Source organism: Manis javanica, chromosome 11 (genome assembly GCF_040802235.1).
Source record: "Manis javanica isolate MJ-LG chromosome 11, MJ_LKY, whole genome shotgun sequence".
Classification (NCBI taxonomy): Eukaryota; Metazoa; Chordata; class Mammalia; order Pholidota; family Manidae; genus Manis; species Manis javanica.
The window spans coordinates 39696632-39723846 of NC_133166.1; the positions used below are offsets into that span (position 1 = coordinate 39696632).

The following is a 27215-nucleotide window of genomic DNA, read 5'->3' on the forward strand; positions in this document are numbered from 1 at the left end:
TTCATCTTGCAATATTAGTGATTGGGAACAGCCTGCTTAGTAGTCTCTGAACAAAAATTCTGATTTTGGGAGTCTTAACTCTTTGGGGAGTGGGCCATAATATCTTTAGACAGATTACAAAGAAGTCTGTTGACTTTTTTTCCCAAACCACCTCAGATGAGGTATTTTATTTAAAGGGAAAGTGTGCATTTGTCTTTAGGCTAACAGATTCCTACTAAGTTTTACAGCAAAAACATACGATTTTCTCCATCTACTGTGTCAAGAAGCTGGACTTTGGCCTCAAAGTAATGTTTGTGGAGACAAGTTGTCAGGTGTTGAAGGAAAATGTATATCTGAACAATGTGTCCATCCAAGCCTTTCACTGCAGGTGTGTCGGATTCTGAGTACTAGCAGGTTCCTTTCTGACCATTATAAATTGCATCTTTTTCTGAATACTTACATTTCAAAGAAGTCTGGATTATGGCAAATACCATATCAATACCTAGTGGGAGAGATATACACACAAGGCAGTTTGGAGTCTTAACAGGCCTTTATGTTCCGTGCTTTATAAAATTAAAGATGATGGGTTGATCCTATTGAAAAGCACAATTACTCATCCAAGAGAAATAGGAAAATAACCTTTATATTTTTAATCAGCAAACATATTCATATATTTTCCCTTCAAAGTTTCTCTCTGTGCTCAAAGGAAAACTCATGTTTTGCTGTTGGACTTTACTGGGGTCATTAGTAGCCTAGATGTTTGTAGTGATTCTACTAAATCCTTTGGCTGGTAAACCTCCCCAAACCCAGTGTCTTGAATGGTTTCTTTTACTTCCTGCATGGTTGCAGTGTAGTTCTTTCTTTTGAGACACTGTTCTCCTGAGACTGAATCCATTACTCTGTTGCTTTTGTATTTTAGACTGCCAGGTCCTACCTCGAGGGCATCCGCTGCAGGCAGCGAGGCCAAAACACGTGGAGGGTCAGCCACTGCTAACAACCGACGCAGCCAGAGCTTTAACAACTATGACAAGTCCAAACCAGTCACCTCCCCACCACCACCAAGCAGCCATGAAAAAGGTGAGTTACCTTCTTGAGGGTCCTGCTTGGCATCCTCCTTTATAGCAGATCCAGTTCCTTTGGGGGACTTTGGTGAGGGGTGGGGGCAGGATTGCATATAGGGTAGAAGGAATGGATCACAAGGACATACTTGGCTGGGAGGAACTTTGTTAGCAGAAGCATTAATAAAGTGGGAGACATAATCTTATGTTCATACTTGCCAGCAGTAATAGTTGCATTTGTTTCCATGGGGGCCCAGAAGACATCTGGCGGCAGATAGAAGCAGTATAGCACTTGCAATTTGAAAATAAATTTTCCTAGAAGATGCTCTATATTCAGTAGGTCAATTTCCAGAAATGCAAGTTTCTTGGACTGTGCATTTTATCACCTTGTAAGGATTTTTACCTGTCAGAAGTGATACGAGGGGAGTTAGGAGCAAGGGGGTTTTCACCCTTGGAGAAGGTCAGCAATGTGGATTGGTTAAATGAGTATCCTGGCTACATCTAGCAAGTGGGCAACATTGCTCTTGGTGTTCTGATGATGTAATTTTCACCCAAAGAGGATATGATTTTTTTTACTGTATGTAGCACTGAGCTTTTAGGATGGGGAGAAAGATGAGGAGCCCTGTGGGGGCTATTGCACAGAAGGTAGTATAACAAACCTTTGCTTGTTTCAGTCTGTCTCGTGAGACATTTGGGAAACTGAGGCAGCTTAGAAGATTCTTCAGTAAGACAGAGCCCTTCCTCATTCCTCCTAGGCAAAGTGGTCTAGACTTCTTGAGGGAACATGCCCAGGTCTCTGGGAAGCATTTCCTACCTGGCAGCATGGAAGCTTCCTATGGCTTGTCCTGGTTGTGCCCCTCTATCCCCCCAAGGCCCAGGAGAACTGCCTCCTGCTCCCTGAAGTGCTGCAGGAGCCCAGGAGACCCTCCAATTGTGATCAAGCTCAGAACTCCCCCTACCCGTCCCTCCAGTCCAGGCTGACTTGGTTTGCATGGACCTGGGTTCCCCCAACCCGTACCCCTACTCCCACCTACATTACCGAGAAAATATGGAAGAAATTTATATAGAGCTAATGTATAGATGGCAGAAGGTTTCCCAGAGGGGGCATCAGGAACCTTGCAAACTAGCACTACATTGTCTTTATGTTCAAGACTCTGTGTGTTCCAGCCTTTGGCTGCTGTCTCAAGCAAACAATGTTTCTACTTCTCTTACCCACCCTCCCTTTCTTCCTCACCACACCCAAAAAAACCCAAAAAAGTGTGTTTTTTTTTTAAACTGTGTTTAAATTACAAAAATAATATATGCTTGTAAAATGGTACAAGTATCAAAAGTTCTCCTTTACATGCTCCCTGAAAGATACAAATATAAATGATCCTATTTGTATCCCTCCAGTACCACTATATATATGTGTGTGTATGTGTAAATACATACTATATAGAAAGTTTTTATATAAATAAATAAGAGCTAAATTTTATTGAGTACCCACTGTGTGCATTATTGAATCCCCCCAAATAAACTATGTTATTATCTTCAGTTTACAAAGTATGAAACTAAGGCAAAGAGAGGTTAAGTACTTGCTGAGATCACAGCAGAGTTGGGTGAGAAGTGGAGTTGGATCTGAGCCCAGGTTCTTCGGTTCCAGAGCCTTGATTAATACTGTGCCTTCCCTAGAAGTGGAATGGAAATGCTTGAAGCCTTGCCCATTGAGGGCTAGTTAGAGATGTGCGAGAGGGCAGAGCCGGGAAGATGTTGGAGGAAGCCTACCCTCATCCCATGGGTGCTTGGCGAGAAACCGTCATAGAAAAAAGTATGAGGGATGGATGTTAGACCATTGTCCAAAAATTGGGAAAGTGAAAAGTTCCTTGTGGATGGAATAGATGGGGGGAGGAGTAGAGGGTTGGCAGCTAGAACCACGTCCCAGAGCCCACCGCAGAGGCGGGGCCAGTTAGGCAGCCCAGCCAGGTGCTGACCAGCTGGGACAGCCTCCAGCCCACCTCTGTCCTGGGCAGGGGTTGCCAAGTGTGCACCATGTGGCCGGAGAGCCATGAGGCCTCTCAAAGAGCTGTGGCTGCAAATTCTATGCAGGCACTGTCTGGGGGAAGACTTTGGTGTCAGGAAAAAAAGGCAGGTCATACTGAGTACCCGGTGTTTGCCTGGGACTTTGGTTTTTGCCACCTTCCTCAGTTCTCACAGACATTCTGTGAGGTAAGTATTATTGACCCAAGTTTACAGGTAAAGGAAATGAGGCTAATTGAGATTCAGTAACTTGCTCTCCCTGGTAACTGAGTACTGGAATCCATATTCAGGTTTGACTCCTGGATTTGAACTCAGGTTCTGTCCTGTCCCCTGGGAAGTCTGCAGTGAGGATCAAGTGTGGTACTTAATATGTGTGAGAATGTTTTCTGAGCTATGACTCACAAATTCCTATGAAAATTCAGAGTGAGAAAAATTACTGATGGTGGTTCCAGGTACATGGAAGGTGCATTTGTCAACCCTCTCCAATCCTGGGGAACTGGGGTGAAGCAGGCTTGGGCAGGCCTTCTGGGTATTCTTTACCATCCTGAGGTAAAGGGGTGGTGTGACTTTACTTTCCAAGACATATTTCCTTTTCCTTTCTCATGGTCCCTGTGTTCTTCCTTGAATCTGACCTTGATAATGAGGAGCCAGCTCACATGCAAATATAGTATGTGGAGAGGGAACAGAAATAACTCACTGTGGCCATGTGTAAGACATAACAGGAACCTGGGTGCATAAGAGAATCCTTCACCTGAGAGTACTTGCAGTTCGTGAGGTTGGTGCTGTAGTTGAGGTATGCACCACTTCCAGATGTGGTAAGGTCCATGATATCTCACCACCTGTCCTTCCTCAGAGCTTTCTTGTGAGTTAGTCAGGCCCTGATTGCATTGTGTCCAGGCATGTTACTCTCACGTGAACCAATTCACAGGGTTTTATGGGTAAACCATTGAGCCAGGAATTCCACTCCAGGGAATGGCTCTAATCACATCAGTAAATTAAATGAGAAATGCATTATTCTGTCATGAAATGACAAAAAATATTTCAAAACTGGGTCCTTATTTTTAAAAAGGATTAAGAGGAATAAAAAGGAATGGTAACAGGTAACTTTTGCAAACCCCCGGAGCACTTTATACTTTGGGGGGAAAATACTAAAAGATTCCTTTTAAAATCATGTTCCGAAGAAGTGAGTTCCCTCTTGCCATCACCACTGAATTTAGATGGTTACACTGAACCGTCAACTGAGATGAGGAGCAGAAGGAAAGTAACAGATAATATTCATAGCTAGAAAAAACCTAGGGACTCCCACAAAATTTATTAGTTTGTTTCATTAGGTGACCAAGTAAACAGCTGCTATGTGAAAACCAGGAATGTTCCTGTACAGCGACGCAGCCTATTCGTTTTCCTACAGACTCAGGCCCCAGAGTGTGCCTGCGAGGTGTGGAGGAAGGTCTGCAGATCCTTACCCTTTAGGAAAACCTGCTAGTGGCTGTGTCATTATTACTCTCGTGGTTAGGTCCACCTTTGATTCTTCCTCTCACTGCTGTGGGCACAAGTCAGGCACAAGTCAGCCTTGCCTGGCCCGCGGGACGTGTGAGCAGGTTCCGTTGTGAAGTGTCTGTCGAGGGCTGGCCGGGACACAACATGCAGCAGCTGCTCATTTCCTCTGTTGGCTCCAAGTGGCTTTAGGGCTTCAGACCACAGCCACAGATGTTCAGGGGAGAGGAAATGGCTGGGTTTTTTTTTAACATTTATGACATAATCTGTTTTCTCTCCCTTCCATCACCCTCACCTACATCCTCTGAATGGGTTAACACTGCCGGCAGTCTTAATCTACATTTCTAAAGTATTTGGTCCATCATACGAACTTGAAACCTTTAGTGTTCCACGACTGAATTCTATGCATATGGAAGATGTTCACTTCTGAATAATATGGTTTTCTTTATTTTATAGGAAGCATATGTTCGTTATATTTTCATTATAAAAATCATGTGAAAAAATGGTCAAACACCATCAAGTTACTAAAAGCGAAAAAGAATGCTACATAATACCACATCCCAGAAATAGCCACCGTTTACCACTTAATTTAAAGTCTTTATTTTCTTCGTGCATATACCATCACATTTTGAGAGAAATTTTTCCTAGTTGCTGTTTGCCAGGTGATATCCTAAGTGCTTTATACTTAATTTGTTTTTCTTAGAGGAGCTATAGACATATAATACACTCTCACACATATGTGTATGACTGTTAAAATCTTATACATTACATCAACAAATCACAACAGCCTTTTTATGGGCCATGCTCTCTTCTTAGTAGTTTCATAGTACTCCACTATATGAATTTACCTTAACATTTTTAACCACTTTCATTTAAGTTGCTTCTAATTTTTTGATATTATAAGCAGTACTGAGATTAGCATCCTTGTATGTCTTTTTTGCATGTATACACCATTTCAGTGGAATTGCTGCATTAAAGGGCATACACACTTTACAGTTGTTTTATGTTTGCTAAAATTTGCTTCCAAAAGGTTATACCTGTTTATGTTTCCATCAGTGATGTGTGAGAGGGCTAGTTTCCTTACATGCTTGACACCACTTTTATTTTTACTCTCTTGGGCAAAACATAGTCTGTCTTTGAAATTAGGGAAGTTATTTTTAAGAAGCTGAAATAACAAGATCATTTGCTAAAAACTAGCCTTTTCTACTGGCACCTTTCTGTGAGTTACAACTAGTGATCTTGGCATAGTACAAAATGCACTTGAACTTGAGATCAAGCTCTCTACTGATTAGTGTGACCTCACTCAAGATACTTCTCCAGGCCTCAGTTTCCCCTACTGTAAGGTGAGTCTGAGGCCATCCATCACTAAACCACTGTGAAGTGTGAATGAATTCCTCATTTTTCACTGGCCATTTGGCTTTGTCTAACATGAGCCCCATCGATGTTTTCTGATGGGTTCCCTCCTTTGGTCTTCGTTCTGAGACACTTTCTTCCTCTTTGTTCACTCCTGCCTATTACAGGCTGAAAAGAAGAGCCAGACATGGCTGGAGACCGAGTGTTACAGCCTTCGGCGCTGTGTCATGTCTGAGTAACATTGGTACCATTGATTTAGAACCTGTAAACTAGTGGCACTGTGCTTGGCAAAGCAAGTTATCTGAGTTGGTGACTGGGAGATGAAGAAATTGCCCATGTCCTGCCATAAGCCAGCATTCTGAACATGAAATTAGACTAAAAGGAATTAATTCAGTGATTCAAGTCAAGCAGAAAAAAATGTGGCTGGGGTGCCTCTGTTTTGTGTTGCTTCATTTGTTCATTCTCCTGTTCGTTAGGTCCAGCACTGGGCTTACTGTTGTGACAGAGAGAACCAGGGACACAGATTCTGCTTTCTAGGCCCCCAGCCTCAGGGGAGGGGGAGGCATGCCTGTCCAGTAATAGAGAAATGACCAAAATTGTGAGGAAAATGATGAACTTAGCCAAAAAAGCTCAGGGAGGACTTGAGAGAAGGGATGTCTTTTGCAATAATTTCCATCTCTAGATTTTTGCTGAGAGAAAAGGGAGGGAATTCCGGCTGGGAAGGAATGGCTTATCTGACTATGCTGGTGCAGGTGTTAATCTGAGAGGCCATCTGCCGGGGTGGGGTCACTGTATTGAACTCCTGTGGAGGGCCTGTAGAGGGGACCCTTCTGTAGAATCATTTCGGTGGTGGGGGTAGGGCCTCCCTTGGTTGTCCAGAGACCTCTGCCATCCCAGCCTCAGGGAGAGTTTGAGTGCTGTCAGTGCTTGGTGGGTCATAATCATCTCTGGCAATCAGCTGTGAAGTCTCCTTGACCCTCTAACTAGAATCCGTAATTGTCTGAGGGCTTAAAAAGGCAGTGTAGAGGTTTGAACCAGCGGGCTACCATTGAATTTAAAGAAGTCTCTCACGGGTCATCTAGAAATGGACCTCAGTGAGCTCTGAGACCAGCCACGGAGGTCAGGCAGGCAGGATGGATCAGCAGCTACTGCCACACTTGGGGATTTAACATGGTTCAGGAGGGAAAAAAGCCTGGTAAGTGTTTGAGAAGTTGCATGAGTCTTTTGGGCCAGAATACGGTTATCTTGGGAGAAAAGGTGTAGGGCCTGGAAGTAAAGAGAAAGTATTTAGCTTGACGGCACACACAGTTTGAGTTCTGGCCTTGCCACTTCTCAGGAGTGTGGCTTTGCGCGAGCACCATGCTCACCAGGGAATCTGCTCAGAATCCCCCTCAGAAGACCGTCATAGGCCACCCTTGGCACTTCTCTGCTCAGTCAGATATAGTCAGGAATCTCAGGTTGTGGCGTTTCTCTTTCATAGGAATGGTCCCTGCAGTACTTAGGCGGCAGTGCACACAGCTGTCCAGGTGCTTTCACTGCCCCCTCCCACCTCAGATGACAGCTCAGGTATGAGGGTGGGTACAAGACTCACAAGGCAGGTGCAGGAATCACTGTAGCTTAAGAACCACATGCCCCAAGGGAGCCAGTATCTCTTGTAACATCTCCATATGCATAACTTCTAGGGTTCCCACAGAATTAGGCCTGATAATTAGAGTCATGGCACTCATAGAAGCCAAAAATGATGGTGTCCCTCAAGAGGTATTTTTACTTCATTTATAGCTCTTCCCCATCCAGATGAGGTTTAACTATCAAGGGTCATTTTCACCATAAGCAATGTTGCTTAGTAACATAGTTGGCATTCCATCTTTATCAAGTTTCCAGAGGAACAGAGTTACAAGGTTAACCCAAAGTTGAATTCTCATACAGAAGTGGAAGAGATTTTGTTACTCCTATTCGAACAGCCAGTCATCTCACTCCTCGGAGATTCAGTTTATCTGTGAAGTGGCAACAAGCTGATCTAGCCCAAGTGATGGGAGGAAGTTAGATGCAAAGCATCCTCTCTCATTGTTTTGTGTGTAGCCCAATTCAGATTTTCTGTCCTTGTCGCCTCTGTTGGTTGTACACATTTCTGTGAAGGGTATGAATTATTTCCTGTTATCTGGAATTTATTGACATCATGAGTTTCATTTGCATCGTGTAAAAAAATTACTAAGTTCTACTCTTGAAATACTGGAGAGTCAGTCAGTTTTCTGTTAATGGTACCCTTTCACCAGTGGGCAGGTGGAGGTTAACAGCTCCTACAGTAAAGGCAGGTTTCATTTTCCTAGCTTGCATTTCACATCAGTTTCCTTTTGTTCTAAACAAATTATTGACATTGCTTAATTGAAGAGATGAAAAGTCCCGTTCTGGGGACACATAACACCTCTCTCCAAAATAATCCTAAACGTAACACGTTTCCACTCCAGCCTAGTATATGCAAATTGCCCAAGTGCAGTCCGAGAGGGAACAGGCCTGACATGGTAGGTCTCTGCAAAGTCTGAAGTCCCATGATCTGGTGAGATGGTAAATTCAAGACTTTAGACTGGTGTTTCTCAAGGTCTGATAAATGGACTATTGACACCATCCTCCTTTGAGGTAATTGCTGAAAACACAAGTCCTAGGCTTTATAAGCCTAATCCTTTTAATTCAGATTTCTGAGAGCCTGCGAGTCTACATGCTATGCCGCTGTAATCTTACAGTGCTGAAGTTGGAGAATGAACCCCTCTCCTAGGATGATCTGGTGGTCACCTTGGAAAGAGCACTCTGATTGTGCTTGAGTTCCCAGCAACTACTTTACTGTCTGTTCTTATGGGGAATGGAGATAATGTAGTAGGACACCCAGACTAATTCCTGGCACATAGCCGCAGCTCACTAAATGGGAACTCATTTAAATTTACATACATTTTGTTGTAAATACAATTTTAATTTATTTTCAGAGCCAGCAACTGATACTGGGTAGACTTACCTCCTCGTGTAGGTCTTCTTATCTTCTTTTGGTTTCATTCTATGGCCTCACTGATCTTCAGTGACGTTCTTACCTTCATTTAAAAAAAATACAATGCTATTTTGTTTCAGCTCTGTTAGTAGAAAATAAAGAAAAGGATTTTCATCCCACAGGGAAGCTGGAAATATATAAAAAGGAGTCCCTGTAGGGTCTAGATCTGGTATTTAGCAGAGGGAGTATAATGCAAGGAGGTGCCCTGAGGGGGAAGTCAGCTCACCTTTCCCTGATTGGACAATCCTCTGGCTCTTTCTGTATTGGGCGCTGGAGGACCGTGGTGTCACCACAAAAGAGCGCTATCTTATTCAGAGGAAGGGTGAGCAGCAATAAAGCTACCTGAGAGGGGCCTCAGTGATTCCCCTTCCTTCCGGACTCCATCCTAGCTGTTGTCCTTAACCTTTGGCCTTCAGCTGAAGTCAAACATGAAGGTGAAAAATCCTTTCTGGTATAGTCTCTCTGACCGCCTTTGGGAGCCATTTTCCTGATATACTGTGTAATTCAGAAGAGCCTTCAGAGAAGAAGGCACGTCAATCCCTGTCTTGTGTGAAACCAATAACTTTTAAGGCTAAAGCCATCCTTTTTTGCAGAGAATAAGAAGGATATAACCATGTTTGCTTTTCTCTAACTATGGATGTGTTTCAAAGCCAATGTATGAGCTTATGGTTCTGCTATAAATCTTTTCTCTAAATTACAATAAACCTGGCTTTTTGTAACAAGAAGAATGAGTAGAGAAAGAAAACAAATCATTTAGGAAGATGAAATATCTATTTGATTAGTTTGTGTCAGAAATAGAAAATGACTAGTTGATGTTCATCTGATCTTCAGGTGATAAATCCTGGCATTTCTTTTGCTTGCATCTGCCATGTGAAAAGCACTACACATACTTGAATTCAATTTAATTTCAAGGATCATTGGTAGAAGAAAGTATTCATGTTTCTGTGTGCTCCCATAGTCGTTTTTATCTAGGTGTCATCTGAAGTTGGGGCTTAATTTAGTCATTTAATTTAAATGTTCTTTTTTTTAAAAACTATTTTTCTTCTCCAGGTTAGGTATTTGACAGTGTTCATTAGCATGAGAAGATAAATACGTTTTGGAATAAAGGAAATGAAATTTTCTCTGAGCCCATATTCACAATGCAAAGATCAGAATGCTGGTCAGAGTAAGGGGAGAGCTCCAGAACAGTAGAACTTGACAGCCTGTGTAGCTGCAACAACTTGATCAGGAGTTTCTTATGAACGCATGTGGGGCTGCCTCTCTGTGCAGAGGACATGGCATCCTCAGGCTTAAATGAACCTCACAGATAAAAACCCCTGTTTCTCAGCTGTGGCTTTCTGTCACGATTGTCAGTACGTGTATTTCATTAGGATACCAATACATAATACATATGCCAGGGAACTGTCTTCTCCTGATAAAGATGCTAGATAAAGGAGGTCACAGACTATTTGTCTCCCAAGATAATGGTTGTAATACACCCACATCATGGTAAAAGTGATACACAAGCCATCTGCAGGTGTCATGCTGTGTGAATAAAGGGTCATGTTGGAGAGTGGTTTGTGCCAAGGCACTGTGGCCACAGTTCACATTCTTAGTGTCCTAGGAGCTCCTGCTATGATTCCTTAGCAGCAGCCATGTTCACTCATATGATTGGCTAGGTTCGTTGAACTTCATGGACATGCCACAGCTGTTAACTACTGATGAAAATCAGTGGCCTGGCTTCCCTCATGAGAGCAACATTAAAGATCTCTTCAATACCTAATGCTCCCTTTGCATTTTTCAAAGAGGGAGAAACACAGCATTTTTATAAAATATGAAATGGAGTGAGGAATCAATGACTCATAATAAACACCTGGGTAAAGCAAAGAAAAACTTGGTTTTGGACAGTAAAGGACATTGAGTCTCTGCTGCCTCCTACTGCCCAGGTTTTGTATCACGTCTCTGAGTGGCACCTTGGTTTTCCAGCCTGGCATTCTCAGGGTGTTCTGGGAGGATAATGACTTCTGGCTGTCTAAATTTTTTCTTCCAGACAGGGCCTCCCCACATTTGTTTCCCCAATTTTGGAGAATGTATTTGGACTGAAGAAAACCCACACTGTGGGCATGATCAGGATCATGTGGCATGAGGAACTGGCAGCAGGCCCAAGCTAAAACCTGTCTTCACAAGGCTATCCACCCCCGTACCTTCAGTGTGCCACCAGCTGTGGATTCAAGAATCTGGGTTAGCCCTAAGGATAAGGATCTTTGAAGGCACTAGTTGATTTCTGCTGTAAGAAAAATAATGCTACATTTGGCTTCATTAAGAGTCAGATCCTTCCAACCAGACTGTACAGTCTGGGGTAAATGAGTCTCTCTGCCTTCTTGTGCATTTAGGTACTTGGAACTCAGTCTTTTATCTCTTCAGCATATCACTGGGTGCCCTCTGTGTTCCAACCATCAGCCAATCACTATGCAAGTGTGAAAACCAGATAATGATCCCTGCCTCTTCGAAGTACAATCAGTGGACAGATATTAAACCACAGATCATCTCAGAACATTTTGTGATTAACTGCTCTTAAGAAGATTAGATGCTGTGAAGGAGAATAAAGGAAGGATGAACCTAATTCCGTGGATTAGTTAGAACTTCATAGAGGTGAGAACCAGAGATGAAGTTTACAGGCATCCAGTCTGAGTACCCATTCTCCCAAACTTCAGGAGACAGTTCTAGGGAGAAAAAACAGTTTCCTTTTAGAAATGCAAGTCTACCTGCTGGGCTATCTTTTTTTTTCCCTTCTGGTCGCCAAGAGTAAAACTAAAAAATTACAGGGAGGCAAACTTTCGCTGCATATTAAAGAACTTCTTCACCTTTGTCTTCTTACAGTTGAACAGGCTCTCATGGAAGTAGGGAGTTTCCTGACTCCACAGGAACAGAAACAGGCTAGATCATCACTCACTAAGTCTACAAGAGGTGAGGTTTCTTGTATCAGCAGGTAGATTGGAATAGATATTCTCTAAGATCTCTTGCAAATACGGGGTTTGATTATCCGAGGCAGAGGGTAGTGGTGGTGTGATTTCAGTGGGTCCTGGAAAGGCCTGGTAATGATATATATCCCCCATACTTCATTAGAGTTCCCCAAATCCAACCTCTGGATTGGTTCTTTTGAAAGCATGCATTCGTTCCAAAAATGCCCTTTACTCTTGATGGTGCTGCTTCCGCTCTAGGGTTCATTTGCGTGCCGATCAAAGCTGCATTTCATGCAGGTAATGGCCTGTGTAGGGTTTGTGATGACTTTACTCCACTCGCATATTTGGGGATGATGTCTGCCTTACCTTAAGAAAAGTTGTCTTGAATTTTCTGAGTTCATGCTCTGAGGCCATCAGAGAAGCAACAGGCAAGGAAGCAATGAATACTGAGAAGTTATTCATGGATGGTTTCAGCCACTTAACACTTGCATTCATTTCCTTTTCCTCTCCTGAGAAGATCCAGATATATCTTCAGGCAGTTGTCCATGCACATATGTGCGGTAGGGGGCAGCATTCGTTAAGGAGAACCAAGGGATAGCCCGCAGAAGCGAGGAATCATTTAGGCCTCATAGGGGAGAAACTGGTTTCTATTTGTAAAGATTTCTATACACCAGAGACTCATTCTGTCCTGTTGTTTAAATATGAATGAGACTTTGGTCCATTATTCAGTCTGGTTCTGAGGCAATCCCAGTGAGCACCTGGGAGGGAGTGACTTACCATGCTAGGGCGAGGAGTTCAACCTGCTCACCTGACTCCAAGCTGTGTTCTTTCAGCCAAGTTCTGGGTCATTTCAGTCTTGAATGCTCCAATCAGAAATAGTGATTATTTGCCCTGGAGCTTCTTCAAACCTGTGACTTCCTAGGAAATATAATAGCGAACTTGGGGGAGCTTACCTTTTTCTGGACTCTTCGGCCTTGAGAAGGTTGGTGAGCAGGCTGTGACATGGTGACCCCTATCTTCCTGGGCCCTAAAAAATAATGTTTTCAAATAGTAGCCGTGTATGTTTTTCCTGCAAGCTTACAAGATTGAGTTCTGTTTGGGACAGTTCTGCTGGGGTGGGCCAGGCTCAGTTGGGGTTTGCTGAATGCTGGCTGATCTGTAGTGGCCTCAGCTGGAACACCCCAGCTTCTGTACCCAGTCTTTCGTCCTCCAGCATGCCAGGCCAGGCTGCTCTCATGGTGCCGGACAAGTTTCAGGACAGAGGGTTAAAGCGTATAAGGCCCTGTGGGCCCTGAGGTCTGAAAAGGGACATTTGTTCTCGTCTGCTGCATTCTGTTGGCCAAAGCGAGGCACACAGCCTGCCGGATAACATGACATAGGATCCATATTCTACTGACTGAGGAAGGAGCTGCAAGGTCACATTGCAAAGCATACAAGACCCAGAGAGGGGTGGAGACGTGGGCTGTTTCTGTGATTCATCTGCCACAATAATGAAGTTGGACCCAGTAAGTACTATTGATGGATTGAATTCACTTGTCAAGGTGATGGTCTGTTTTCACTGTAGTCTCATGAAAATGAGACTATTCTGAGCTAATAAAAGGTAAACTGGGACACACCAGTAGTTTCCTGTAGGTAAGAGGACCTTTACCTTGAGAACTCTTAGGGGGGACAGTAGCTGAGGGATCCTTGGTTGCCCAGTCCCACAGAAGTCTTCTCTGAATAGCAATCCATTTGGTGAGGGGACACAAGCCCTGCTTGCTTTTTGAGACTCCCTTTGGCCAAGGCAGGAACTGCTTGTGACAGTGGCATTTTGCAAGACAGGTCTGGCTCTGCTGAAGCCTGTTCTCAGGGCTCTGGGATCTTGAGTCTTCCGATACCCATGCTCCTCTGCTTTCTCTCTCCCACACCAAGTGGCACAAGTTGTTCTATGATTAAGATGGTCTGAAAGCCAAACTGGGCTTCAGGACACCAGGGGTCTGATCCCAGCAAGTCTACTGGATGGGCCATGTGACTTTGATGGATCATGTAACATTTCTGAACTTTGAATTCCTTAGTTCTAAAATGAAAATGAGAATAGAACCTCCTTAAGTTGTTGTGACGATTATATGAAATGAAACATGTGGGAGATAAAGCCCTGAGTTATGTATCTATACTCTTTGTCAAATGCATGAATTCATGAGTGTACAAAAGCCCAAAATGACTGCAAGAGGGTGGAGGTTAGAGGGTAACCACAGCAGCTGTTCGGCACGCCTCTAGGAGCCAGTTTTCCGTTCCTGGTCTGTTGGCTCAGATCAAAAGCCCCTATATAACCACCTCTCCCTGCTCAGTACCATCTCTCTCAGTTAAACCCTGGTGAAGGGGGTTTTCGAAAACCAAGGGACCAAGAAACACAGAGTGACCTTTACTAAAAGAACAGCTTCCAGCAGAGGAGCATGTGTCATAGCTTGGTAAATATCCACCTGGTTATCTTTTGCTCTTGTTATCTTAGAAATGTCACCTATTGGTTCTTGAAATCCTTACTGCCACTCACTGAGGAAGGGGGAATTCAAGACAGAAGTATTTAGACAAGGAGGCATAATAGAAGAAGCATTAGTTACATTGTCTAAAACATTGTTTTTGTTTTGTTTTAATACATTGGCTAGGAAGGCAGAAGAAAGAAGATAGACCTTTTAGCAGAGTTTTAAGGGAAAGGATATTAGCCAACTTAATTATGGTCCTCTAAAGCAACTTTCAAAGGTCATGATTTAATGATTTTTACACAGTGTTTTAGAACAAAAGATCCTTTGATTGGTAAAGGTTTTTTTCTGAATGTGATTCCGATTTTCCTTTTGTTTGTCCAGCCAGCATCCTTGAGTTTGAGTTCTTTGATCATCTTAATGTATCCAAACCCACAGTTTGAAATAAGCTGCTGCCCCTTTCTTGGGAGCTGGTGACTGGAGCATTTTCAGACAATTAGAGGAAAGACATTGTAGCTGAAGTAAGGCCCAGGCCAAGGAAAGGGGTGGAGCCCTGACCCCCGGGTGTGGAGATTTCTGAGAGCTCTTGTCTGTCTGAGCATGCCAGGATGCCATGGCTCTGGCCCTGGGGTGTTGGTCGGCCTTAGTAGTCATGTCTTGGCAACTGAAGCATCCACTGCTGGCCAGAAACTGACCAGGACTGTTCAGTCTCATTAAGGAGCCCCTCAGATTACCTTCTGGCACCAAACACTTCAGAAATCATCAAACGGCTGAGGTAGAGGCTGGATTCCTTGAAGTGCTTCCAAAGGCTTTGGCATATCTGCCTTTTGGATAAGCTTAACTAAACAGAGACCTTTTCAGGTTTGGGGCTGGGGTGGGGGAGAAGGGTGCCTTGCAGAGAATAACACCGACTGGGGGTGGGGAGGGTAGGAGGAAGGGTTCTCTCTTCTTGGCCCACTGCTTGCTGCCTCCCTTCTCCCTTGAGCTGTTTCTTGCCCCCCCCTCTGCAGAGGTAACTTCCCAACACCAGGAGGAGCAGACATTTTGTAGAGAGCAGGTTTGTTGTTAATCAGCAAATGCCTCTGTATCTTCTGAACACCATCCAGTGGAACTTTCTGCAATGATGGTGTACTTTTCCATAGCTGTGCCGTATAATATGACAGCCACCAGCTAGCTACACATGGCCATTAAGCATTTGAAATGTGGCTGGTGAGAATGAGGAACTGAATTTTTAATGTACTCATTTTTAATTAAATGGCCACATATAGCTAGTGGCTATAGGATTTAATTGCATTTAATAGGGGAAAATAGTTGAGTGAGCTAACAGAAGGTCTGCTGCTACAGTCTGTCATTAGGAAATGGCTTCCTTGTCACGAAAGACCAAATATTGAATGATTACATTTAATATGAAATATCCAGAGTAGGCAAATCTACAACTTTATAAAGTAGATGAGTCGTTACCAGGTCTAGGGGTTTGGGTGGAGAGGCCATGGGGAGTTGATTGCTAATGGCTACGGAGTTCCTTTTTGCTGCAATAAAATGTTTTAAAATTAGATTGTGGTGAGAGTCGCACAGCTTTGTGAATATACTAAAATCCAGTGAGTCATGCACTGTAAATGGGTGAACATTATGGTATATGAGTTACATCCCACTAAGGTGGTTTAAAAAACGGCTTGCTTTCATGCCATATTCAAGTAGACGTTGTAACTCCAGTGCTGCACCTAGCCAGTAGTGTTTGTGGTTAAATGCCTCCCCCTCCCTAGGCCTCAGTTTCCCCTTGATAAAATGAGGCTAGAAAAAAATAAAGGATTTCTGGCCCTCCTTTCTCTCTGTATCTCTGACTTTAATCCAGATGGATGGCCCTGGGGCTTCTATAGAACACATCCCCCTTTTCTAGAGATACGCTTCCAGAAGCTGCCCCAGTTCCAGGAGAGCCCTAAGCAGTAAACAGTTTTGAGGCAGGTAATGGTCAAGACCACCCTGCTCCATCCATTCCCTCTGGAACCACAGTCTAGGAATTTTAAGTAATGGCTGAGATATGTATCTTTTTGTCTTTGATTCAGATAAAAAGATTGTAACTTTGAGTTTTCAATTGATCTAATGTGCAGAAACAGCTTTGCATACCCTCAGCAAGCAAAGATTCCCAGGGGGCAAGGAGGGGATTCTTGGTTGTAAAATGTCTTATATTAGGTTTTTTGTGGTTTGTGGTTGGGGATCCTGTGGAATCTCTGGGAAGTACAGTGTTTTCAGGAACAAGCACAAGCTGGTCTTTTTCTTCTCCTACCTCTCCTACAGGCTTTTGGAAAACAAAGGCCTGTCAGAGGACAGCAGACGGGTGATGTTAGAGGAAGTAATTGTTGCCATTCTCCTCCTCCTCCTCCTCCCCCTTCCCTTTCCCTCTCCCCGGCTACCCCTCCTCTCCCTCCTCCTCCTCTTCTTCCTCTTCATCACTAGCATTAAGCCTTGCATGTGGTCAGAAAAGCAGATGTTCTAAATGCCAGCCTTATAAATAAGTTTACGACCTGCTTTTAATGTAGGTGAGGAAGTGATCAACTGTGAACAGAAATGGACATTGTAGTGGTGACAAAAAAATAGTGGTAATGCATAGTCTCTGGTTATGGAGGTATTCTGTGTGCCTGGAGGTGTGCTAGGTATTTTGCACTCATAGCCCCATTTAATCCCTCACACCACTCACTGCCCAAGGGTGTCAGTACTATCTTCTCTGCTTCACAGATACGGACACTGCAAGGCAGAATGGTTAAGTAAGTTGCAGTGAGGAAAGGCCACAGCTGAAATTTGAACTAGGGTCTGCATGATTCTGAAGCTGGTATTTTGTTTTTAACCATCATACTATCCTACAAGCTAGATTTGACTAAGCTCACTAATCACTGAGCCTCTTTTATATGTCAGCTACTATACAAACTATGGGAGTTGCAGCTACGACCAAAACCAGAAATGCAAGGTGAGTGGTGAATTAACTATGTGGAAGGCAAGAAGCCTTCTGGGAAAGAGGGAATGGCATGTCCAAAGACTGGGGGGTGTGAGAGCATGGCCTGATCAAGGCAAAATGACTTTCTCATTTTCCTGAGCAGCTCTAGACTGAGTTCTCTGAGGGCAGGGAGCATGCTGTCCTGTTCATGAAGTCCTTGTTGCAAGAACAAAAGGTGGCCGAAATGGGATTAGAACCCAAGATTCATGAGCCCATTTAATGTTTTGCCAGGTCATCTTGGACAACCCGTGGGTTATTGCAAATTGGCCTTGGATTGTAGATGACTGTGATGCTGTGATTTATAATAAGGAATATATACTCAGTCTTCATCCCCATTTCTGGCATAAAGCTCCTAAAACCCTTGGACTTTGCTAAATGTTGGGAGCAATAAGTGTCTTTTATTATGTTAATGAGGTGACTTTTGGACCACCACAGGGATGGGGGCTGGTTGCCAGTGGAGCCTACCATGTGATTAGAGGGTTGGTTCCAACCCTGACTTCTGGGGAATGGAGAGGGTTTAGAGGTTGGGTCCAAGGGCTAATGGCCAATGATGTAATCATTCTTGGCTCTGTAACGAAGCTTCCATAAAAACACAAAAGGACAGGATTGGATAGCTGCTGAGTTTGTGAAAACATGAAGATGGGAGAGCAGAGGGCATGGAAGATCCTTGCTCTTTCCCTATATGCAACTCCTAGAGGAATATCTGTCTCCCAGCCTGGGGTAAATTGCCTTTGAAACTGAAATCAGTCCAAGGAAGACATAAAGTGAGAGAAACCCATTTATTACTTACAAGCAATCATCCTTTTCTATTCGCCCATGTCTCTCTCAAACCTGGCTGTAAAAGGACCCCAGCAAACCTCTCTGGTCCAGATATACCCTCGCACCCCCCCACCCTTGTAATCACCTATTGATATGGAGATGGTCACTTCTCTCCACCCCTTGGAAACACCTTTGATACAGAGATGCACCAAGTAAGGCCAGGTGAGAGATTCTGGAAATACGGCAATTTTATCCACACCCTACCTTGCCCTCTGCACCTCCTGCACCTGGCTGTTCCTGAGTTATGTCCTTTTATAATACACTGGTAATGCAGTAAGTAAAATGTTAATCTTTGAGTTCTGTGAGCCACTTTAGCAAATTAATCGAATCCAAGGAGGGGGTTGTGGGAACTTCTAATCTATAGCTGTCATTCAGAAGCCCAGGTGACAACCTGGGCTTTTGAAGGCTTCTGAAGTTGAGGCAGGCTTGAGGGGGTAGGAGAACAGTGTTGGGGGACTGAGCCCTTAACCTGTGGAATCTGATGCTGTTTTGAGGGTATATGGTGTCAGAATTGAACAGGACAGCCACCTGGTATTGGAGAAATGCTTGGATATATGGGGAAACCTAGCCCCTTCTCCTCCCCCCCCCATAGATGCTGGAATTGGTACTAGAATCCTTTTAATGACCTAGTGTGCCTCTACATGGCAGAAATCAATATCCATAGCTCTATGGAGTGAGAAATCCCAGCCGGGGGGGGTGGAACCACAGCAGGAGTACAGAGACTGGCCAAGTTCTGTCCAAGAAGCTTTGCTGAGCTGGTGGGCTTACAGTAAAAGGGAAGGCACACCATTGAACCATGACAGGTTTATTTGTGGACACAAGGAACCCGACATTGTCTGTGGTGAAGTTGTGGGCCAGCTGAGTCCCAGTAAGTTTCGGTGTCTGTCAGCAAAAGTCAGCTCTGCCGTTGTGATAACTTCTACAGCCAGAGTGACGATTCTAATTGGTGAGAGGATAGGTGGCAGGGATCTCACCACTGACCTTCTGCTCAGTTAGATGTCAACTGATTGACTCATGTTGGTGCTTACATTCTAATTTTTAAGCAAAATTTCTACTTTTGGAGGTAATTCTTTATCTCATTAAAGATTAGTGATGAGCTAGGGCCAATGTTTTTTGAAATGTATAGAGTGGAAATGGAATTTATATCTAGACTCTAGGATAGTTTTGTTTCTCCCTTTGCAGAAAAAGTGCAGAACAACTCTGGTGCATTTTCCTATCTCTTGAAAAAGGCTGTTCTGCTTTTAAACATCACACACTTTGAGCAAATGTTTATATTCCACTTAAACACATTTGGACTTTAATGTCTGTGCTGCTGGTTACTAAAATGTTAAATGAAACAGAAAAAAGTATTTAAATGTAGTATTTTAGAATGCCTGACTCCTTATCTACACCATGAGGTTGGTCACTGCTGATCTTTGTGTCCCCATAATCTGGCCCAGAATAGACATTCATGAAATGAATAAATGCATCTTGCAGAGTCCTTTCAAATGCCCATCTTCATGAAGACCGTTCCATCAGTTTAACTGGAAATCTTCACCCTTGAGAACATGGCCCTGTGGGTATGTTTCTTCCTTACCCTACAGTAAGGTTCCTAGGGCCCTAGACTATGATCTTATTTATCTTGGTATCCTACCCACCCCTCCAAGGAGCACAACTTTGTACAATTGTTCACCCATGTGTTTGCCTCCAGACTGTCTTCCATGAGCTGAAAATTTAGTGGCAACTCAGAGAGAAACTAGATTAAACGGCCACTTTCAGTTCATAGTTTTACTAAGGCAGGGACAGGGCATGTAATCTGAGTTGTTCAAGGGAACCCATGCATTCCTGGCTGCTATTTTAAGACTCGCCCCCCAAATTGATACCCTTTAGGTTTATTTGGTTTAACTCCTGCTCTGGAAGTTGGCTTGTTTCTGTGCCTCAAAGTTCTCATGAAAGCCGCTCCTCCAGGACTCTGGCCGGACAGCTGCAGAATAGCTGGCATTTTTCTTTCCTTTACTCTGTATTGACAGCAGGTTTGAATCACCCTGCCCTGTTTTCTGTAACATTACCAGGCCAGGAATCATTTGAAAAACATTCAGGATGCCTAATTTGATCTTCTTTTCAGTGAGAGGGAGGCATTGGCTGGTACATTATGTGTTTCTGAGTTTGGTGATTTATTAAGAAAATGAAAGGACCTCCTTTTTCTGCTCCTCCTATTTCCTGCTGATGGAAATGGTATGGGGGATCCTATCACAGTCAGGGATATCCCGTCAGCCCGCTGTTTCCACCAACATCCTTGGAAATTCTTGGAGAAGCCTGTCCTCTCATTCCTGGTTGGGCCTTCTCTTACTGTCATCTGGATCTCTGGCTGGCTTTTCTAAGCTCACCCGAATCCCTGGCAGGGCTCATTCCCTTCATACAGAAAGTCAGAAGTTCTCTAAATGGTCAGCTAGTAAAATGTGAAAACTTAGCTAGAGCTGCCTGTCCAGTAACAAGTCAAATTCATGTCTGCTTTTCCCTGAGAGGAGGACTTTGAGAAAGCACAGAGGAGATAGAGGCAGGCAGCCCCAGCTCTAGTTCCAGATCTGGCAGTAATCATGCTTTCCAGGCCAGGCCTCAGGTTCCTCCTCTTTCAGAAGGCTGACCAGCGCACTTCCTTTCAGCTCTGATGCATGGTGGTCACACCATGGCTCCCTGATGGATGGTGCCCACCGCTATGCCTTCCTTACCCTCCTACAGCTATTACCTAGGGTCTGAAAGCTAATACAACTCTGGATAAGTTTTTCTTGTCAAAGCCAAGACAAGAACTTAGTCCATGGAAACTGCCTTTAACCTAGATACTATCTGTGGACTTCCTGAGCCAGGAATACACGAGCCAGCTTGTACCAACTTATGAGAGCCAGTTTAAAGAAGTTTCAGGAGTTTCAAGACTGTTGATGCCATGTACGTAGCTTGAAATCTGCCATGGTGGGAGTATTTACACCACAGAAATCACAGAAGCCCAGTGCCCTTCCTAATCTTTCTGGAAGTGTTTTGTTGGGATGAGGGTGGGGCTACACACTGTTGGTCAGCATCCGTTTTGCCAAGATGCTTGAACTTGTAGATCATGGTTCTTACCATCCCATGTGCAATAGCCCTCTTTTACCCTCTGGAACTGCCCCAACTCATTTTCTCCTCAAAAAGAGTGACATAAGACTTTGGGCATAGGTTTTTCCTGAAAGTTTAGGGCCATGGAGGTGTTACGGTGATGCAATACGAACCACTTGAAATTGAACATTGGGTGTTTCTGTTCAAAGTCCTTCAGCTTCCCTGCCCCTGGGAATTTAACTTCTTAACTTCTCAGGCCACATTTTGTTTTGTTGTTCAGATTCCAGCTTCCTTCTGTATTAATCAGTTGTCCTTCACCTCTCCCTCTCTGTTTCTTATGCAGAGCAGTCCATCTCTGTTTTCTTGTCTGCTTACAGACCACGTCCCCAGAGCCTCATCTTCCACACATGGAGTGGCCTATATCCAAGGTATTTCCTAAACAAAGCTGCTAAGAGGAGCTCTGGTTCCAGCTATTAAAATCATATTGTTTCTGTACATTCTTCTGTCTCCAAAGCTTGGTAGCTGACTACCTCCAGTTAATAATAGATTTCAACTCAGAGGTGGTTGTGGGTAAAGCTGCAATATTTCCAGAATCTCTCTCCTGGCCTTAGTGCATCTCCATATCAGTAGGTGTTTCCAAGGTGGGGAGAAGTAGTACATCTTCATATCAATAGTGATTTAAAGGGTTGGGGGAGCAAGAGTATATCTAGACCAGAAAGGTTTGAGTGGGTCCCTTTTGGCAGCTGGGTGCCAAAAGGCACAGACAGCAGAAGTGGACAACTGCTTGTAGGCAATAAACAGGTTTCTCCTACTCTGTTTCACCCTTTGACTGATTTCGGCTTCAAAGGTAATTCGCCCTGGGCTAGGAACTTATTTTCCCCCCAGAGTTACAGTGGTGCACAGCCTTGCTGCTCCAGTTTGGCACATTCATTTGGTGCACATTTATTGAGTGTTGACTTTCTACCAGCATTATGGGTTCATGGAGTCCATCAGGAGCTTAGTTTTCAATGGTAGGAGGAGATCCCCAGTGAGAAGTTACCTGATTTTCATAGAGAAGAAATGACTTTTGTTGAGAAGCGGGAGCTTACAGTCAAGTGAACCTCTAGAAGATGGGCCTTGGAAACACTTATTACCATTTCCCTTTGCTGTTTGGCCATTTGGAGGGTGTGGACTCATCACCTTAGCCTGTAAACTGCCTGTGAGCTGGGCAGCTTTCTCATTCGAAGCCTCTGCCCTCTGGCATAGTTAGTAGCTGTGTGCAGGGGCCGGGTCCCCTCCCTCACCCAGTCTCTGTCTGTACTACTCTCTGTTTGAAATGCTGTCCACCCTCCTCATTCCTCCTCCTTCCCAGTTAATACAGCTTTTATTGTTTCAGGTTTGACTTTATTTCCTCTGAAAAGCCTTTCTTGACCCCTGAGACTGTTTGAAACCCCTTCTCTGAATTCCCATGCACCCTGGCCCTCTTCCTTGGTTGTCCTTGTCCTGCTCTGTGGTTGTCTTGTCCATCCTGCTTCAGATCAGGCACTGAGACTTATTGTCTTCCCTCTCTGCAGCCATCACAGTACTTGGTAAATGCTGGTAGATTGAATAAATGAAGGAGTGAATGAGTTACAGAATAATTATTTACAGCTGAGACACGAGCCAGCAGATGCATACCTGTCATTTGAAATTAGACAAACTACTCAACCTTTCCAAGCCTCAGTTTTCTCATCTGTATGATGGGGAGGTAGCAGTAATTAGGGTTATTATGAGGAGTAGATTAGGCAATAAGAATAAAGTACTTAGCACAGTGACTTTTACACAATATATGCTCAACAAGGTAGTTATTATTAATGATTAAAATTGCAAAGCAAATGATAGGGAAATAAGCAGTTATTTTTTATATATATACCAAAAAGCAGTAACTTGCATCATTTAAGTGGAAAACAAATTATCCTATTTTCAAATAACATTTACAACAACATCTGTGACTCTCAGTAATGGATATTAATGTTCAGAATTTCAGCCTGAAGCATCACGTAGAGTTTTCAGTTAAAGCCAAGTTTACTAAGGAAGAAAAATAGAATAACATGCTCTTGAAAAAAAAAAACTGAATCAATTAACATGTAAAAGCTTTTGTTGTTGCTAACTGGCTTAATTAGAAAATACAGTTAACTAGAATATTTTCAGTTTGTTCAAAGCATTTCTAATTAACTTTTCTCCATTAACCACTGTGTTGGGTTCTTGACCTAAAAGGTTTTTCTAACCCTCATGTATGCTTTCACCCCCCTAATCAAGCAACATGTATCATGTTAGTAATGGAGATAAAAAGATGAAACAGATAAAAAGTGAAATAAAAAACAGATAAAAAGATAAATGAAACAGAGTCCTGGGCCTCAGAAAACTAATATTCTAGAGCAAGGGTTGGCAGACTTTCTCTTAAATGCCAGATGGTAATATTTTAGGCTTTGCAGTCCAAGGGGTCTCTGCTGCAACCAGTCAATTCTGTCTTTGTAGTGAGAAAAGAGCTATAATTCAATATGTAATGAATGAGCATGGCTGTGTCCCAATAAAACTTTATAAATATTGGTGGCAGGCCACATTTGGCCTTCGGGCCCTGGTTTGCTGGCCTCTGTTCTAAGTGGGGAGATATGTACTTAGAGTAAGCTGAATCTTCCAGGCTGGCAGTAAGCACCAAGGGCCAAGAACTATGAAGGACAGAGGGTGAAAGACAAAGAAAAGGATGAGCTGGGCTGTGACTGCACAGGGGGAAATGAGTTAAGGAAGTGGCGGTGAGTGGTGTGAGGTAGAGGAGGGCAAACTGAGGCCGGGAGGAGGAGATGCATGGCTGGTCCTTGATGCAGAACTAGGCCATGCTGGTGGAACTTAGAAGTCAGCTGTCCCGGACCCCCACTAACCAGCCCAGACATGTTCAAAGACCCTTTTACTCTTGGGAGATCTGATTGAACAGTCAGGAACCCACTTTAGGATACCTATAAGTTGCCACAGACTGCTTCCCCTCTCTGCTCTCTCTGATCTCCATTCCACCCCAAGACCCTGAACTACCTCCTTCCTGATTTCCAAGAAATATGCACTTACAGCAGGCATTACTTATGTTTTAGTAATTTTGGTGATAATTTATTCTGATGTCACAGGGAGAACGCTGAGTATCGGATGTCCCCTAGCTTGCTTGTCTTGCCCACTTCTTTTGCCTTTTCTTTCTTAGATGTAACCAAGCAATTCTTTTTCTTCTGCAAGACAGTTACTTCCACATTCAGGTTCCCCCAGGGCATCAGCTTCTGGCCCACGTGACTTATCAAGGAATTCTATCAGAGACAACTCTTTCATCCTAACAGAAACTCTGGTGCTTTCATTACTCTAACAGACTGGCACTTCCCGGAAATAGTCTGCTATCCCCTTCGTCCCCCACAACTCCCCACTCCATAGCTTTAGTCCCACAGGTCCATTAATTTTTACAAAGGAGAATGAGGCTGAGGCAGTGAGCTGTAGCCCCCATGATGGACAGACATCGGCTCCAGTCTCACCTTTGTATTCACCAGCTGTATGAGCCTGAGTTTTACTGTCCTGTGAAATAGGCTTCATACTGCCCCTTCATACTGATTTAGGGAAAGAACCTGGCTGCCAAGCTCAGTCCTAGACTGGGTGGGTGTAACTCCAGGAGGGGAAATCCTGGGGCAAAATACCTCCAAAACCAAAATCAGTCAAAGGGAGAAATAAAGTTTAAAACCTGTTTATTGCTTACAAACTGCAGTCCAGGGTTGTCTCTTTCCTGCTAGACCAGAAGCAAGCAAGAACTCCCCCTAACCTCTCAGGTTCAGTTAAGCCCTCATCACCCAGGTAATTATCCATTGATATGGAGATGAACTACACAATCCACCCCTGAGGAACACCTGTTGATATGCAGATGCACTAAAGCCAGGGGAGACATTCTGGAAATACTACAATTTTACCCACAGTGGGGATAATGCTAATTACCTTTTACTGCCTTCATTTCCTTATTAAAGTCCCAAATTGGGAGTATAAAACTGCTTTTGTGTCTCTGTCTCTCATTTACATCTTTGTTATTGCTGTTTGTGTCTCTTGCTAGAGGAAGTTTAGCCAGATTGCCTTGAATTTGTGGCATCTGGATTGGTAGCTGAGAGGGACTGAATCACTAGTTTGATATTACTTGAAACCATCAACTTTGCTTTTGGCTTCTTAGCCAAATTTGGGAAACAATGAAAGAGTCCAGTCCGCATGCCTCTTTTTCTGGAGTGAACTGGGAGGTGACTAAGGAATCCTTCATTGCTGAAGCTAATTCAGTGCATGCACTGAATGAAGAGACTATGCGTGCTGGGTGAGCAGGGAGAAATAACATTCTGACTGAGTTATATGTCCCATTTTTCATTATGTCTGGATGCAGTGGATATACCCCCGGAATTCCTGGGTATGATAAGGATCATGAATGCATGTGGCTGGCCAGATTTTACTCTGATCAAGTGGAGAATCTGTATGTTTTGTCCTTCTGAGTTTGATTTTAGTCACTAGGTTTGGGTGCTTAGATACTTTTTTTCTTTTAATGCTTTTTAAAGAATTAAGTTCTAAAAGTTCTATGCAGGGTTGGGAAAACATGGCTGGAATGACTTCATTTTGCTTGCTCCGGGACCAAGTTAGGTAACCTGCTTTGTGATACACAGTGCCATAAACATTCCCCAATCATGACAGTTTTCCACTTTGTTGTTACTTCTACTTTATGATGTATCTCACCCACAAGACTTAGAACCCCTTAAAAGCACAAAGAACCCCATGTATTCATTGCTGTATCTCCAGCACCTGGGAAAGTACCCAGAATGGAAATGTCAAAAATGTTGGGGGGATGAGTTGGGTAGGATGGATAGAGAAACAAACACTAAGTGTTGTGGGTTTAGGATTCCAAGGAGAAACATAACCAAATAACTCTGAACCCCAATCATATACCTGGTTCACTCTACCTCCAGAATTCATTATTCCAGATGACAAAGATACCCTGGAACAACATTTAATAAACTTTGGCATGTGTAAGTGTGCATTAAAACCTCCAAGCTGCTTCATGAGTAAGCCTGATTTCCACATTATGTCTCTGAGCCCTGCATATGGGTGAGAAGCTCCTTGAATCCCTTTTCACTGTCATTCATGGGAAGAGCCCTTTGAGTCTTACAGAAACAGCAGATGTTGCCAGGAGTGTCTGAGTCATCACACCAGACAGTGAAGGCTGTGTGTTAGCTGGGTGGCCTCCAGTGAGCTTGGTGAGGGGGATGAGGCACACAGGCCAAAGCTGCCTTGCGCAGGGCCCTGGTCCGGAGAGAAATAAAGGGGAGCTTGCCTGCAATTTGCAGTCATCCTGGATGGGGCCATGGGGATCTACTTATAAAATGTGGGCATTTTAGAATGCACAGGGCCTCAGGAAGGGCAATTCTCTCCTCTATGGAGTTGACTCTAGAGGGCTTTTGGAGTATCTTCTTGTCCCACTCTGCTTATGGAAGACAACAATTCCACTGATACTTGGTATAGCTGTACCTTCATTTTAAGAAAGTCCAGTATTTGTAAGGGAAATGAAGGTCAATCTGTACACAGAGCTTTTTGAAGGATGCTCTCTCATCCTTACTCCTTTGCTCCGGATGTGAAGGAAGAAAGCTCTGGTCACCATCTCCATTTAGTGGAGTCTGTGGACTAAGAGCATGGACTTTAGTGTTCAAAAGCTATGCTTTTTACCCATAACCTTGGGCAGGTTACTAACATCTCAGAGCTGCAGTAAATCCACTTCCTAAAATGCTTATTTAAGGATTAATGAAACCATTAATTACATGACTTTGTTAATAGTTAAAAGTGATATTATTTCAAGCCCTTAGTATAGTACATGGTACATGGTGGTAATCGGTAAATGGTGGTTATTGGTGGTGGTTTAGTTTTTACTTATGAATAAACTGGAGCTCAGCTAGACTAACTCCAGTTTACCAAGCTATTCAGTTGGCCTTGAACTTGTGCACGAAT

General features: G+C 43.6%; 1 protein-coding gene across 5 annotated transcripts in view; it reads left to right on the forward strand.

The window, feature by feature from the left end:
• Positions 1 to 27215, forward strand: part of NAV2 (neuron navigator 2) — a 703917-nt gene that overhangs the window by 486809 nt on the left and 189893 nt on the right. For all 5 annotated transcript variants that reach the window (XM_073216317.1, XM_037026705.2, XM_037026708.2 and 2 more), the window contains one exon: positions 899 to 1056. In XM_073216317.1, the coding sequence (XP_073072418.1) occupies positions 899 to 1056 (158 nt within the window). The remainder of the gene's footprint in view (positions 1 to 898; positions 1057 to 27215) is intronic.